The sequence below is a fragment of the Pangasianodon hypophthalmus genome, chromosome 8 (assembly GCF_027358585.1).
Source record: "Pangasianodon hypophthalmus isolate fPanHyp1 chromosome 8, fPanHyp1.pri, whole genome shotgun sequence".
Taxonomy (NCBI): domain Eukaryota; kingdom Metazoa; phylum Chordata; class Actinopteri; order Siluriformes; family Pangasiidae; genus Pangasianodon; species Pangasianodon hypophthalmus.
The window spans coordinates 8,245,361-8,260,139 of NC_069717.1; the positions used below are offsets into that span (position 1 = coordinate 8,245,361).

At 37.0% G+C, this 14,779-nt stretch overlaps 1 protein-coding gene across 1 annotated transcript in view; it reads left to right on the top strand.

Annotated features, from left to right (window-relative positions):
* ajap1 (adherens junctions associated protein 1) overlaps positions 1-14,576 on the top strand; it is a 62,394-nt gene extending 47,818 nt beyond the window's left edge. The window contains exons 3-6 of the mRNA XM_026912711.3: positions 1,759-1,846; positions 2,084-2,326; positions 7,116-7,239; positions 7,613-14,576. Coding sequence (XP_026768512.3) covers positions 1,759-1,846; positions 2,084-2,326; positions 7,116-7,188 — 404 coding nt within the window. The 3' untranslated portion in view covers positions 7,189-7,239; positions 7,613-14,576. The remainder of the gene's footprint in view (positions 1-1,758; positions 1,847-2,083; positions 2,327-7,115; positions 7,240-7,612) is intronic.
* The last annotated feature ends 203 nt before the right edge of the window (positions 14,577-14,779 follow it).

The following is a 14,779-nucleotide window of genomic DNA, read 5'->3' on the forward strand; positions in this document are numbered from 1 at the left end:
AACCAGATGTATCATTCAGCCTAGTACCTATAAGCGAGATACACATTTAAGAGAAATTTGTTGTAGAAGTTTGTGAAAACAGCAAGATAGTGGAGATCCATTGCAAGTATTAGAACCATTGCTCCAGCAAGACTGTTGGTCCCTGTTCCAAAGCTGATCCCTAGCCTTTATTACAGTATATTAAAGCTGGACTGAAACATTCAATGAATTTGATCAAGTTGCTTATTGGAAAAGAAAACATAACCTGAGGCCTTGGTACTTGTGTATTTTGAAGCACTGTGTGTCTGGCGTGTAACTTAGTTTACAGAACCTCAGTTTCTTTCTCACTTTTGAAGAAAATTGAATTGAGGCTTTCGTAGCACAATAGGAAGGCGGTGATAGGAGGTATTTCAGCCAGCACCAAGCACTCAGCACCCAGGACTGTAAATCTGGGTTATTTTTCCTTGCTGTGCCCATAACCTCTATCATACCATAAACAGAGAGTTCAAGGCCGGCTGCTCTTTCTATCTCTCTCATCTGAGTTTGAGTCACATCACTACAAGTTCAGCCCATTGACCTGTCGTCTGCTGTGCATTCCAGAGCCCTGGCAGTGAATGACAATTGAACATGGCATTTCAAAGCTTCAATCTTTCTTAATATGACATGTTCAAACACATTTAAAAGGTTACGTTTGCACAAGAAAATGTATTGATTTAGCCTACAAAACGTGGTCTCATTTTGTATCCTTGCCAGGGTAATGAATATCACATAAACTACAAATGGACGACTGTGTAAAGAGTGTGGAAGCGTTATTGATGATATTCTGTCAGTGGACTGCTGCTGGCCTCTGTGCTCAATTTGCCACTTTGCCAAGTGAAGTGTCCATGCCAGGTGTCTTCAGGTCATAGAGTGTGTTATTGCTTCTGAAGCAGAACTTTATGAAGCCGTGGCTTTCCGTGGCAGCCCGTATCGCTCAGCAGCACTCCACTTCTGCTAATGTGTAGGCCAATTATGCCAAGCTGATGGCAGATTGCCTTGTTTAGAACATCTCTGCTTCATCATTCAATGGGGCTGAAGGTGCTCTCAGGTGCTCGCCAGGCATACAGTATTTGCCCAAATAGGACATGGCGGGCCAAGGTTTCTGTGAGTTAGCACTAAAAGCCTCAGGGCCTTATGGTTTATCTGCTGCCAGGAGTGACGTAGGTTAATGTATTTAATCCTGCCACGAGATTGCATGAATTTACTATCAGAGAGCATAGTAAAGCTTCCGTTCCTGTCACTTGCAGGGATTGGGGCTCTGGGTATAAATATCAGAGCTGCAGAACTGGCTGTTCAGTATGTGTAGTTTGCTGTAATAACCTTCACTGTCATTTTTGGAACATTTGGCTCTAACTGAAGAAAAAAATTAGTTGAGTGATATCAGCACATCATGATGGGTTTTAGCATTTTTTTTTTTTTCATTTTGCTTTTCCTCCAAGGTGATGTGCCTGAGAATATCAAAGGTGTGAAAAGTAGTAATATTAGAATACAGATGGGTAACAATTTAAAGGAAAAAAATAATAAGTGCATTAGTTCAACGTGCCCTGGCACAGATTCTACATTTGCGTTCATATACAATTTTTTAGCTTTCATTTTTCATTTTAATTATTACTTTTTATACAGAGTTACTCTTGTGGGCCTCCAACTACATATGGACCCCTTTACATGCCGTCTAGATGCTCTTGTGTCCAGAATTGAACTGATTTGAGGTTGTTTGTGGCCTTGTGTCTATACTCGCAGGTTTGGCAGTGCATCAGATCATCACTATCACTGTTTCCCTCATCATGGTCGTCGCAGCCTTGATAACAACACTAGTCCTTAAAAACTGGTAGGAAAGATTCTTTTCTAGCATAATTGTGATTAATGTCATTTCCGTGCTTTCTGTCAGTCTTTCCCTGTCCTTGTCCTTCAGTCTGTCTCTCTATCACGTTCATACCTTCACTTGACATACTCAGACCGTATGTTTTGTGTCTGTTTTCCCTGTACATGTTAAGTGTAAAACAGGCACAGGGGTTCAAGGTATGATTTTATGTTGGCTTTGTGAATTTGGTGCGTGTTTTTGTAGCTGTGCACAGTCGGGGAATGGCCGCCACACTAGCCACCAGAGGAAGATCAACCAGCAGGAAGAGAGCTGCCAGAACCTGACTGACTTCACGCCGGCACGCGTGCCCAGCAAGGTGGACATCTTCACCGCCTACAACGACAGTTTACAGTGCTCTCACGAGTGTGTGCGCACCGCTGTGCCAGTCTACACAGACGAGATGATCCAACACACACCGATTTACAAGACCACTTACAATGGGAGCAGGTGAGAGACGCATCCTGCACGGAGTGCCTATACATATTTAACAGTGCTGGAAAATCTCTTGACACATTCACACACACACACACACACACTAAGTAATATGAATAACAATCAAATTTACAATCAAATTGTAAATTGTTTCTGAAGATTAAATGTATTTACATACACCAAGTGATTTGCTCTACCAAAACTTATTTTTCCATCCTGTTTTTGGAGGCTGAAAACGAAGTCATCTGATTAGACTAGGCACAGATAATAATGGCCAACATTTTACATAACCATGTCAGATGTCATTTGATTGTTTCTGAATAGAATAGAATATAGAAAAATACAATAGTTACAGTAGAATAGAAAATAATATATTATAACATATATAATATTTACTGTATGTAATATACAATATTTTCTCATGGCACCATAAATTATTTAAATATTTACAAAATAGTCCACCGCCTACAGTGGATATAACAAGTCCACACACCCCTGTTAAAACTGCAGGTTTTTGTGATGTCAAAAAATGAAACCAAGATATAAGATGTGTTTCAAACTTTACTGTGATATAGCAACCAACAAAATTCAAGTGAAAAAAAAAAGAAATCTTTTAGGGGGAAAAAAGAAATAAAACATACAGTAACCTGGTTGCACAGATATACACACACTTTTATACTGGGGAGTGTGCTCAGAATTACATTCAAACTCCTGTTTAAAAGTCATTATCATACGCCTGTCATCAATGAAGTGGTTCTAATCAATGCCAAATTAAGCTAAGATGTTTCTGTAGGATTTTCTTGACATCTTCATTGTTTCATCTGACTCCTGAAGCCATGGTCCACAAAGAGCTTGCAAAGGAGACAGGTACAAAATAATTTATAAAACATTAGATATACCATAGAACACATTGAAGGCCATCATCAGCAAGTGGAGAAAACTGACATTACCAAGAACAGGACGTCCCTTGAAAAGTGATTACAAGACAAGATAAAACTTTATCAGGGAGGCTACCAAGAGACATACGGCAACATTAAAGGATCTGCAGGAATATCTGGCAAGTACTGGTCACTCCCTACATGTGACAACATGTTGCGCCATTGTTTTTGGCACAAAAAAACAAGACAGAATATCACCTCAAAAACACCATACCCACAGTGATGCATGGTGGTGGCAGCATCATGCTGTGGCGCTACTACTCTTCAGCTGCGGTTGGTGCTCTAGTAAACAGAGAAAATCATGGGTAGCTCCAAATACCAATCTGTTTTGGCACGAAAACTACAGGCCTCTGTTAGACAGCTGAAGATAAAGAAAAAAAACCTACCACCTTCTAGGTAACAACCAAAAAACGCAACTCCATGTCGACAAAAGAATGGCCTCAGAAGAAAAACATGGTGTTATACAAAGAGAGCCCAAATCTAAATCCTATCAAAAACCTGTAGAATGACTTGAATAGGGCTGTGTACAGGAGATCCCCTTGCAATCTGATAGATCTGGAGCATTTTTGCAAGGAAGAGTGGAATAAAATTGCAGAATCAAGATCTGCTGTGTTGGTACACTCTTACACAAAAAGACTGAGTGCTCTATTATATGCAAAAGGTGCTTAAACAAAGTATTATTTAAGGGGTGTAAACAAAGGTTATTGCAGATAGGTTATTGTAAGTGTTTTCTTTGACTTGTTTCCCCTAAAACGTTTCTGTTTGTTTTTCACTTGAATTTTGTTGATTGGTATATGACAATGAAGGTGAAAAAAAGATCTGACATGATTTATCTTGTTTTCATTTTGCTTTCCATCACAAAAAAACTGCAATTTTAACAGGGGTGTGTAAACTTTTTATAGCCACTGTATTTACATACTTACAAATTGCTGTAATTTCACAAAAACAATTAAAATGAAATAGAGACAAAGGATACAGTTATGACTGGAATAACTCACTTTTATTGCTTGTAAATATTGCCAACAAGAGAGTTCAAAATGACACACGAAGATGTGTGTGGGTGATCAGTGATTGGTCAATGGGAACAATGGTGATCAGTGATTGGTCAGTGGGAACAACGGTGATCAGTAATTGGTCATTGGGAACAATGGTGATCAGTGATTGGTCAATGGGAACAACGGTGATCAGTGATTGGTCAATGGGAACAACGGTTATCAGTGATTGCTCAATGGGAACAACGGTTATCAGTGATTGGTCAGTGGGAACAATGGTGATCAGTGATTGGTCATTGGGAACAATGGTGATCAGTGATTGGTCATTGGGAACAATGGTGATCAGTGATTGGTCATTGGGGAACATAGGCTTGTGTGAGCGTAACTTGTCACATAATGAAAAATTTGCATTGAACCCAACTAAAATCCCACTTTATCATAAATTATTGTGTGGCATTAAGGCTTAGTTTCTGCTTAACAATAACTTTGAACAAGATTTGTAAAGGCTTATTAATTCATTCTTTCATTCTTCTTCAGTAATTGCTTTATCCTGGTCAGGGTTGCGGTGGATCCGGAGTGTATCCCAGGAACACTGCCATCAATCATGACATGCGTTTGACATGGTTACATGTTATTGTTGCATGTACATGTTTTATTCACTTTCTTTTTATTATTACTATTTTATTTTTCCTACAAAAGTGGACTTCTAAATCACATAAGAGTAAAGATCATAGGCTCTCATACTCTGAGTAGTGCATGACAGGTTTCATTCCCTATTTCTACAAAACACATACAGTTTTTAGAATCTTGCCTCAAGCATGGCAATGATATTTTTTTCAGTTGTTTTCCCATATTTTTTAAAACCCCTGCTTGAAAATGGTGGAGCTTGGTGGAGACCAGCTGACCTTTCTTTGCACTTTTTCTCCAGGGTATATTTGTGGTTAAATTATGTGTGCTGGTTTTGTAAAGCTTAGCTGCCTTTTACACTTCAATTAGTTGAATAGCCTGAGACACAAACATACATTAAAGAATATTATCTTGACCTAGCAATTAGTCTAAAGCCATGGAAAGATGTGACATTTCGCCAACATTTCATTGGGTTTGACAGTCCTGTATTACATAAAAGACTTTGAACCTGTCAAATCCACTCAAAGCAGGGTGTGTAAAAGTGTTACCATGGATGCACTGTATTACAAGGGAAAAAAAAGAACAGTTGAAGAAAGGTATGAAGAAAACTCGCTACACATAATGAAACAAAACTCATTTCAGAGCTTTCTTTCCTTCACTCACTCCTCCACTCTCGGCATTCAGCCCATGTCTGACCTGGATGGCCCTGTTTGGAGGGTCGTTTCATTTCATTCTGAGGTGAATTGAGCAGACACTGTGGAACACTGTGTTGCTTTCATCCTCGCCAATGCAGTGTACATCTCAGATGCACATTTACTACCCCAGGCCATAAATCTGTGCAAATATTTAAAAAAATGTAAGGTTGTCACGTTCTCCCTCTGCCAAACTGTCCTTACTAAATGAGTGTCCTTTCTCTGCCTCACATTAAGTTTTATGTACAGCTGGCTGTAAGGTGAGAAAACTAATCTCATACTACAACAATTATAAAGCAATTATAGCTAGCATCAGTAGATGTGATTTAACTACATAAATGTCATATTTATCAATCAAGTAAACAATATCAAAACACTTTTTTTGACTCCTCATTCTTTTGGATGATTATATAGATTGGTACTTTGGTACATTTTTCCCATTTAAACCAGAAACTTTCTTAGTATATCAGATTTTAGTCAAACCTCCATGCTAAGTTAAAGGTGATTTAAGCAATATTTGCCCATCCAAACACAGACAAGCACTCCGGACCATAACTCGGTTTTTTTGAATGGGTTTTCTGAGCCACGTAATACACGTTTTTGAAATCACGTTCTACATATTTTCTAGGTTATTTGTACAAGCAAGAAATTAAAAAAAAAATCAAATATTACACCTTTAACTAATGGAAGTGATGTACAAAACTATGATTGTTATAGTGTTTCAGAGAATAGATTGATGTAAATGATGAGTCCAACACTTTAATCTCACTGACATGTGACTAATGTAAGCTAGTTTACCAGGAGTTATCTAATCTCTGTGCTAACTACATTAGCGATTATTAGTGACAAACAAAAAAGCTGCTGCTACTGTTAAGAAACAGAAATCACTGAGAATGTGAAAATGTAAATCAAGTCTCACATATTGAAATTCCACTAACATCTACCTGTGACAAATTCAAGCAGTTTACATAAACAGAATGGATGTCCGACTCGCCTGTCTGTCTGCAGGCTATGAATAAAGGCTGCACTAAAGACACAGTTTACATGGTGAAATATAATTTATATACCTTATTTACTACATATTAAATTAAACTTAAATGAAACCAATAAACAGCCATTGGTTTTAGACAAGCAATGCATTTGTGTGTCTCAGTGGAGTCAGAATGGAGCCTTGAATGGAGCAATTTAGGTTTTTTTTTTCTCCCTCAGTTCAGCTAAGCCTGTAGGTTTCCAAACTGCATATAGTAAAAAATATAAAAATGTCACCAGGTGAAGGGATGTGCCATGCCACTACATATATATAATGTATATATATTATTTTAATGGTTTAAAATGATATGTTTATGGGTGCTTTAAACTTGTGAAGTGTTTAGCTGCTGAATAAATGACGCTAGGAGGATATGTGTTAAGCACTTAAAAGTGTTTCAGCGTATAAAATAGTGTATTAAAGTGTCTGTGAGTGCAACGTGGGCTGTTATTGAACTCTGACGGACCATTTTTTTAAAGAAATATTTAGAGATATATGTTTTCTTAGAGATCACTGTGTTTGTTCCAGACCGTCCCCAACTGAAAGGCAGCTAATCCCTGTGGCCTTTGTGTCTGAGAAATGGTTCGAGATCTCCTGCTGAGGGCCTTTTACTACCAGTGGGTAACTGCAGCTTCCTCAATTATGGACCCTGGTATGTCCCATTTTTCAGTTGTTTCACAATTCTACCCAGCTAAACATGCAGGATCACTACTGAGCCAGGGATGTTTCTCTTTCGTAAAACACCATGCAGATATTTAGTGAGAGAACTACTAGTTATGGCATACACTGTTTTACTTAAACTGTAATTATGAAGACAACACAAATAGACTATATTCAGTGATTACTTGCTTTAGAAGTAGGGTTTACGATTGGAAAACATCCCGTAATTACGTCCTATTTGTGGAACTTTTTGGTTCACGGTAATTAGTAGCTGTAATAGAATTTAATGAAACAATAGCTGTGCTGCAAAGTGCTTGTAATTTTATGTCCTAATTGTAACTTTTTCCCAATTTCCCAAATTACAGAATCCCATTGGAACACCTTGAATTCTCAAATAAAGAAAATTTAAAAAAATACAAACCAATAAAGAAACAAAAGCCCATGTATTACAGAAAGAAGAATCAGAAGGTACACACAGTTTTTTACAAACAATGGATTTCCTGGACATGGAGCGAAGATGTTTATTTTTCTAAGCTGATCACAGATGAGATGTTCTATGGTTCCCACTCCAGATTATTTTCCATATAGACTTCCAGTCATTTAGAAATGATACAATATACTTAATGCTAATATATGATATACATAAATTACTGTATGTGTAGAAGTACTGGAGGAAGATCACCGCCACAGACGTGTTGGAATGCTGTTTCCTGATGGGCTGCTTTCTGTGAAAAGGGTGAACAGACTTTTCAGAACTACGTGCCAATAACGCCAATATGTGCCAATATGTACAGATGGGACGCGTCTGGGAGTTTATCGAAAACTACAGACACAAAGACGAGTCATTTCTGTGACAGTTATTCTATATCAACCCATCATTTTTTGTATAGAAAGTATAAATATGTATTTGAACTATGTTTTGAAATAGTTGAACAAAATGTGTTGCAGACGTCCAAAAATATTTATAAGGATCACTATTTGATTTTGATTAGGTAAAAGAAAAGAAACGACGAGAACCTTGGCTGACTTTTGAGTTTAATGTATTGTTATTAGGCCCTGTTTTAAATAGAATAGTCTTCTCTATTTTTGTACACACACACACTCACACACACACACTCACACTCACACACACATCACATTACTCAGTTGTGGTGCATCAACTCTTGGAACTGTTAATATGATAATCAGTCAGGGGGGAAGAGACATTTTTAAGACCCTCGTCGTTATTATTGATGATTCAGAAATCATCGTTCCTGATGATTGCTCATCCATAGAAGCCATTTTATTTGCTACGGGGTGCCATTACTTATAAATGACAGTTGATATGTTGGGTGGCTATGGTCACGGTTTGTGTATTATATCTGTACTGTCAAAGAGCCTTAGTCATGAGTTGGTCTAATTTTTCCGTAATGGTACGCAATACATTTTCATGGTTTGTGCATCAGAATTTAAAGACTCCTTTTTTTTTTTTTTTTTTTTTACAAAAACAGTGTACAGTTATCGGTATTCTAGGGCTTATTATCAAACACATCACATTTTTGTGCCAAGTCATTGTTGAGTGCCAAGTCCAAGTCATTTGAATCATTTAAACACACATTCATAACATTTATATTATTTATTAGTGTGCTTCAGAAAGTAAGATGTATGTACCAAATGCAGAAATGTCACCTGGTGTGATGCTGAAGTGGATTTTTATTTAAAACTGTATGGATAATTCATTTATACAGAGAGCTGTTAAGGTTTTATTTCATTTTGTGCTTCTTCTCAAACCTTTTTCTGGTTGAAAAATGGTAAATAAAATTAAATTATTATCCAACCAGTGGAAAAGATAGAAATGACCCATGATAACACTTGAAATGTGAAGATAGCTGAGTGTGTGCCTGTGTGTTTGTGTGTGTGTGTGTGTGTGTGTGTGTGTGTCTGCTTCTATGTCTGTGTGATGTTCATTTCACAAATCACTGCAAAAGATTACAATGAGATGGCCAAAGAGTTATAAATGATGGCAGGTATTCATTTGGGTAATTTTGCTGAAAAAAAAAAAATCAGAACACAAATCCTACCTAGAAATCATTATTTGACTAGACAGAAGAATAACACAGGATATAGTTCATATCAATATAATAGAATTAAATTAAATTGTGCTATGAAATGCTTTACTGGTTCTACAAATATAGATGTCCATGTGGAAAAGCAAACAGTTGTTTGCAAAAGCATGTAGTTATAAATCCATCACACTGAAAAACTTCGGAAAAAAGAACATAATGATAGCTTTATGCTCTTCCATTTCCATTCCAAGTCACATATCCCACATATTTACCTCAAATATGTGGGTATTGATAATCAAAGGAATTTTACTCCATTAATCTTATGTTTTTTAGGGCCTGGATGCACTGAGCAAAAATGAAGTCAATCCCTTGTGGGTCTCATCAGAACGTTAAAATGCTATATGATGTATTTCGTAGTTGCATAATGGACAAGTAGGTTGAAGGACCAGAGAAACTAAACTTTTTTGTTAAATAACATCAAGAGAAAATAAATACCCTAGACAGACTCAAATGATATTTTTAGTTGTGAGCACCACATCTCATAGCCGACGACTTGGTGACTTCTTGTCGAGGTCGCAAACACAGTGTGCTGCAAAAACATTTTTATCAGCAGGTTTATCAGGCCACACAGTCATCTCCTCACTGGGAATTCATATACTCGTTCATTTCGCGTAATTGTGTTAATGCACAATTAGCTAGCAATCAGTTAGTTAGTTAACTAGCTGGTCATACTTTATTACATTGCATTAAGTACCATTTTTAGCCTAGACAGTTAGGTTTCTGGGAAAGCAACACATAGTACTGGAGAACATTCTGGAGTTTTTAACTAAAGTTTTAACAGTGGGCTAGCTAATTTATCAGTTGTCCACCACTGTACACACATATACTCACCAACCACTTTATTAGGATCACCTTTACACCGGGTCTTTCGTGCAATCTTTTGGCAGCAGTGCAATGCATACAATCATGCAAGTACAGGTCAACAGCTTCTGTTCATCTTCACATCAAACAACAAAATGAGAAAAAATATGATCTCGCTTTGACTGTGGCATGTTGTTGGGACCAGACGGACTGAGTATTTCAGAAAAATTCCTGGGATTTGTACGCACAACTGTCTCTAGAGTTAAAAATAAAGGTGTGAAAAACAAAAACCATCTCCTGTGCAGCAGTTCTGCAGGTGGAAACGCATTTTTGATGGGATTTTGAGTTCTGAGGAGAATGACCAGACGGGTTCAAGGTGACAGGATGGCTACTGTAACTGAAATAACCACTCTTTACAACCGTGATGAGCTGAAAAGCATCTCAGAATGCACAACACGTCAAATCTTGAGATGGATGGGCTACAACAGCAGAAGACCACATCGGGTTCCACTCCTGTCAGGCACTCCTATCAGTCATCTGACGCTACAGTGGGCACAGGCTCACCAAAACTAGACAGTTGAAGATTAGAAAAAAACAATGCCTGGTCTTTTTCCAACCAGATTCTAGTTCCTGGATGATAGGAATGGATCCCAGTGTGGTCTTCTGCTGTTCTGCTGTAGCTCATCCACCTCAAGGTTCAACAAGCGTTTCTGTCCACCACGATTGTAAAGTGTGATTATTTGGTTATCATGGCTTTCTCCTCTGACCTCTCGCATCTGACCTCTCCACCTGTAGAACTGCTGCTCATTGGATGTTTTTTTTTTTTGCATCATTCAGTGTAAACTCTAGAGACTGTTGTGTGTGAAAATCCCCGGAAATTAGCACTTTCTGAAATACTCAGTGCAACCCATCTGGTACCAACATCCACGCCTCAGTCAAAGTCACTGAGATTTTTCCCCATTCTGATGTTTGAACTGAACATTGATGGAAACCCTTGAACTGTATCTGCATGACTTTATGCATTGCACTGCTGCCACATGATTGGCTGATTGAACAAGTGCATGAATGTTCATAATAAAAAAGGGTTCGGTAAGTGTGTACAGCGTTGAGTTTAATGTAGACACTGATTCTCCCCAAAGATGCAAAGCAATAATTTGCAGTTACTGTTTTACCCTGATGATCTTGGTTTATTGGTGCAGTAGATTTGCAGCTGCTTTGGATAGAGGAAAGACTGGATATTTGATAGGTGCCCTGTTGTTATAGGAAATCAGACAAAAAACTTTTTTTTTTCCTACCTTTTGTCCAAGCCTGAATCTGTACAGCTCTGAGATCACTGAGATTGACAGTCAGTGCTGAACTCAGGGTATACACGTACAGTGTATCCAGGCCTTCGCACTTTATAGCCTCAATAGATTTCAGTATTTCCTCTTTGCAAAGGCATACAACATGGTAAACAAAAAAATCCCCAATGATCTATTAAAATCTAGATATTTATATAGGTGCAGCTGGACATAAATGAGCACTGTAACACTGTGTGCTGCCAGTAAAAGCTCTGATAGCTCATATTCTGGTGTGGTATGAGAAGGATAATGCCTGCCTGATTGTGTGTTTGTATCACTGATTGCATCTCATGAAACAAAGTGCACAGTTATGAATAATTTATTCTATTAAAATGTCACAGCCCATAATTTTCATTGACCTTTTCTACAGCAGGCTCCATGTGAATATGTCACTGTAGTATAGAAAAACAAGCATGCATTTATTTATGTACTGACAATATACATGTTCCTTTTAATCATGCCTTTTTTAATTTAATGACTTGTATTTTATTTTTTATTGTTTTTATTATTTTGTATTATTTTTAATCATGCCTTTTTGGGTAGACAACATGGAATTATTGGGATTGATACTGTATTTTTTAGTATAATCCAAGGGCAAGAACAACTGTGGCAGCTTTGACACTGCTTTGTAATGTGTGTGTGTGTGTGTGTGTGTGTGTGTGTGAGAGAGAGAGAAATACAGATATTTCAGTTTGCAGTGCAATACCTAAACAGATGTCTGCTGAGACATCACTCTCTGGAAACTGAGTTCACTCATTAATTTGCATAGGGTGACAAAAAGTTTTAGGAAATATCACATTTACAGTAGCACAGTTGGGAATCAGAGCGGAACAGAGCACTAGCACACAGTACCGATCGTCAAACACTGAGCTGGTATCTGATTGGATTGTATTTAAATTTCTGATCCGATCCTCCCACGCATTTATTGTTATTGTTGTTTTTGTTGAATTATACCACAGTGCTATTAAATTTCTGAGTCTGCTTACGCTTCACATCTGGCTGCATCACATCGTTGATGATTTTCCTATAACAGCATGCTCGCCACAGGACACAGGACAGTACTTGTCTTAACACATACCTCCATCATGTGTTTGATATTTTGCAAAAATGTGCAATAGAATCATTCAAAGCTTCAGCTCAGTTACTCAGATGAAGATGGTATTAGATTAGTAGCGGGTATCAGATGATACTCTGAGCTCTGAAATGGGATTGGTGCATCCCTACCCTAAACATATCCAGCCTGTTGTGGACCTTTTCATTGCTGTGTGCCAGTACTTACCGTGCAAGACAAAATTCCTACATGGAATAGTTAAAATGGTCTAAATGGGAAATGCTGCTACTGTCTGCTAGTTACTCTGAGCTGTAACAGGTTCAGGCTTGTGATGGAACTTCCACACGCTTTCCATTACTCTGGCATGAATTATATGGTTTTATTATTCAAGACATCACCTAAGTGGATAAAAACACTGCCAAACAGATCTACTTCTATTCAGTCGGTTTAATTTCTAGTTGTGCCCTAACTGCTAATGGCTGACTGCCAATGCCGAGACTTCCCACTCGCTAGATTGCAGAATGGTTCATATATGAGATAGATGGGAAGAAAATGTTCTGAACAGCAGCAATGTATTTGAGTGCTTCATTGCCTAATGTAGTCATTTAAATGGTTATTGCAAAGGTGATTTTGCTGAGTATATTTTCATTCAAAGTTTCAAAGTTTGTTTCAAAGTATATTTGTATGCTGCTTTCACCTGATGATGTACACATGTCCATACACTGCAAGTTTAAAAAGTTATTGAACACTGAATATGATATTTTCAATACTCAATACAATAAAGTTGAAAACCTAGATATAAATAGATCAAGAAATGTTTATTATCAAATGTCTAGTGAATTGACTTTATTTTACTGGAACAATCTAAATCTAATAAACAGGAAAAAGTCAAAATTTTTATTATTCTATTTAGGTCCTTGTAGCACACCACGTATTAATATTTTACAGTTAATCCTAGGAGTGTGTGTAAATCTTTTCCTCTGTGAGGTATATCCTCTGAGTGCACCTGCTTTTAATAAAGCACTCATATACAGGATCATTAGGATCTGTTAATAAATTGGCAACCAGTTAATAAATTCACCATTTATTTATGTGCTATTCTACATCATGTTGTTTGGTCTGAGGCAATAACAGCAATTAACCAGTAATAAAATATAAGAATCTCTAGGTGTTCAAAAACTTCTGACTTGCAGTGTACACATTCCTGAAAAATATTATCATAACGTATTGCTATTACATATGAGCAATTTGTTTTAACAAACATACTCCGATCACAGTAACTTTAAAATTGTTCTCACTGATAAGTTTATAAGACTGATCTTCCCTCAGAAAGCATGGTCTCAAATATCTACATGTACATGTACCAGTACACAGTATGCTGTGACAGACTCTTCCCCAAAAGCTTAAGAGGTTATGGCTCTGTCTGAGCAAGTGATCCCATAATAATATTATTCTTCTGAGGCTTAAGGAATGAAGTCTTTAGCTGTTTCTTTGGATCATTCTAATGTCGGAACTTTTCATCATACTCTAACGGCACACAAAAACAGCCAGACCCAGTATTCTCGCCATAAAACTGAAGGAAATTGTACTTTGTGCATCTTTTTTATATTTGTGTTTACTATATTGATGAGTACCTCTTTTTTTCTTTTGTACAAGTTCTATAAATATAGCTCAGAAAAACACATGCACACACAGAGACTGTGTCAAATCTCAGTATGATGTACTTTTTTTTTATTTCGGTCTTTGAGTCTCTCTCTCTCTCTCTCTCTCTCTCTCTCTTTCTCTCTTTTATAGGTATTGGTAAAGTTACATTTCCAGGTGACACTGGTTTTGATTCCTCTTGTTCTTAAACTCTCTGTGTTTTGGCCACTGTAAATGCATCTCTCACCACAGAGACTCTGTACATTTAGTAGTCTCATGTTGCTATTAATAAAATGTTCAACATTATGGGCTGTCTTTCTAAAAAAAAAAACATGATCAAATGTTTGTAAAATGATGATGGAGTGATACTGAAAATAAAAGTTATTTAAATCAGAAACGTTGTGTTTTTTTAAAGGTATCTTGTGACCAAAAAGTCTATTTATTTATTTATTTATTTATTTATTCATATTTTAAACTTAAACGTATAACAAAATTATTATTATTATTATTATTATTATTATTATTATTATTATTATTATTATTAATTTCACTGCTTTAATAAAGGTGTCTTGTAAAATAAATGTGATACTATGT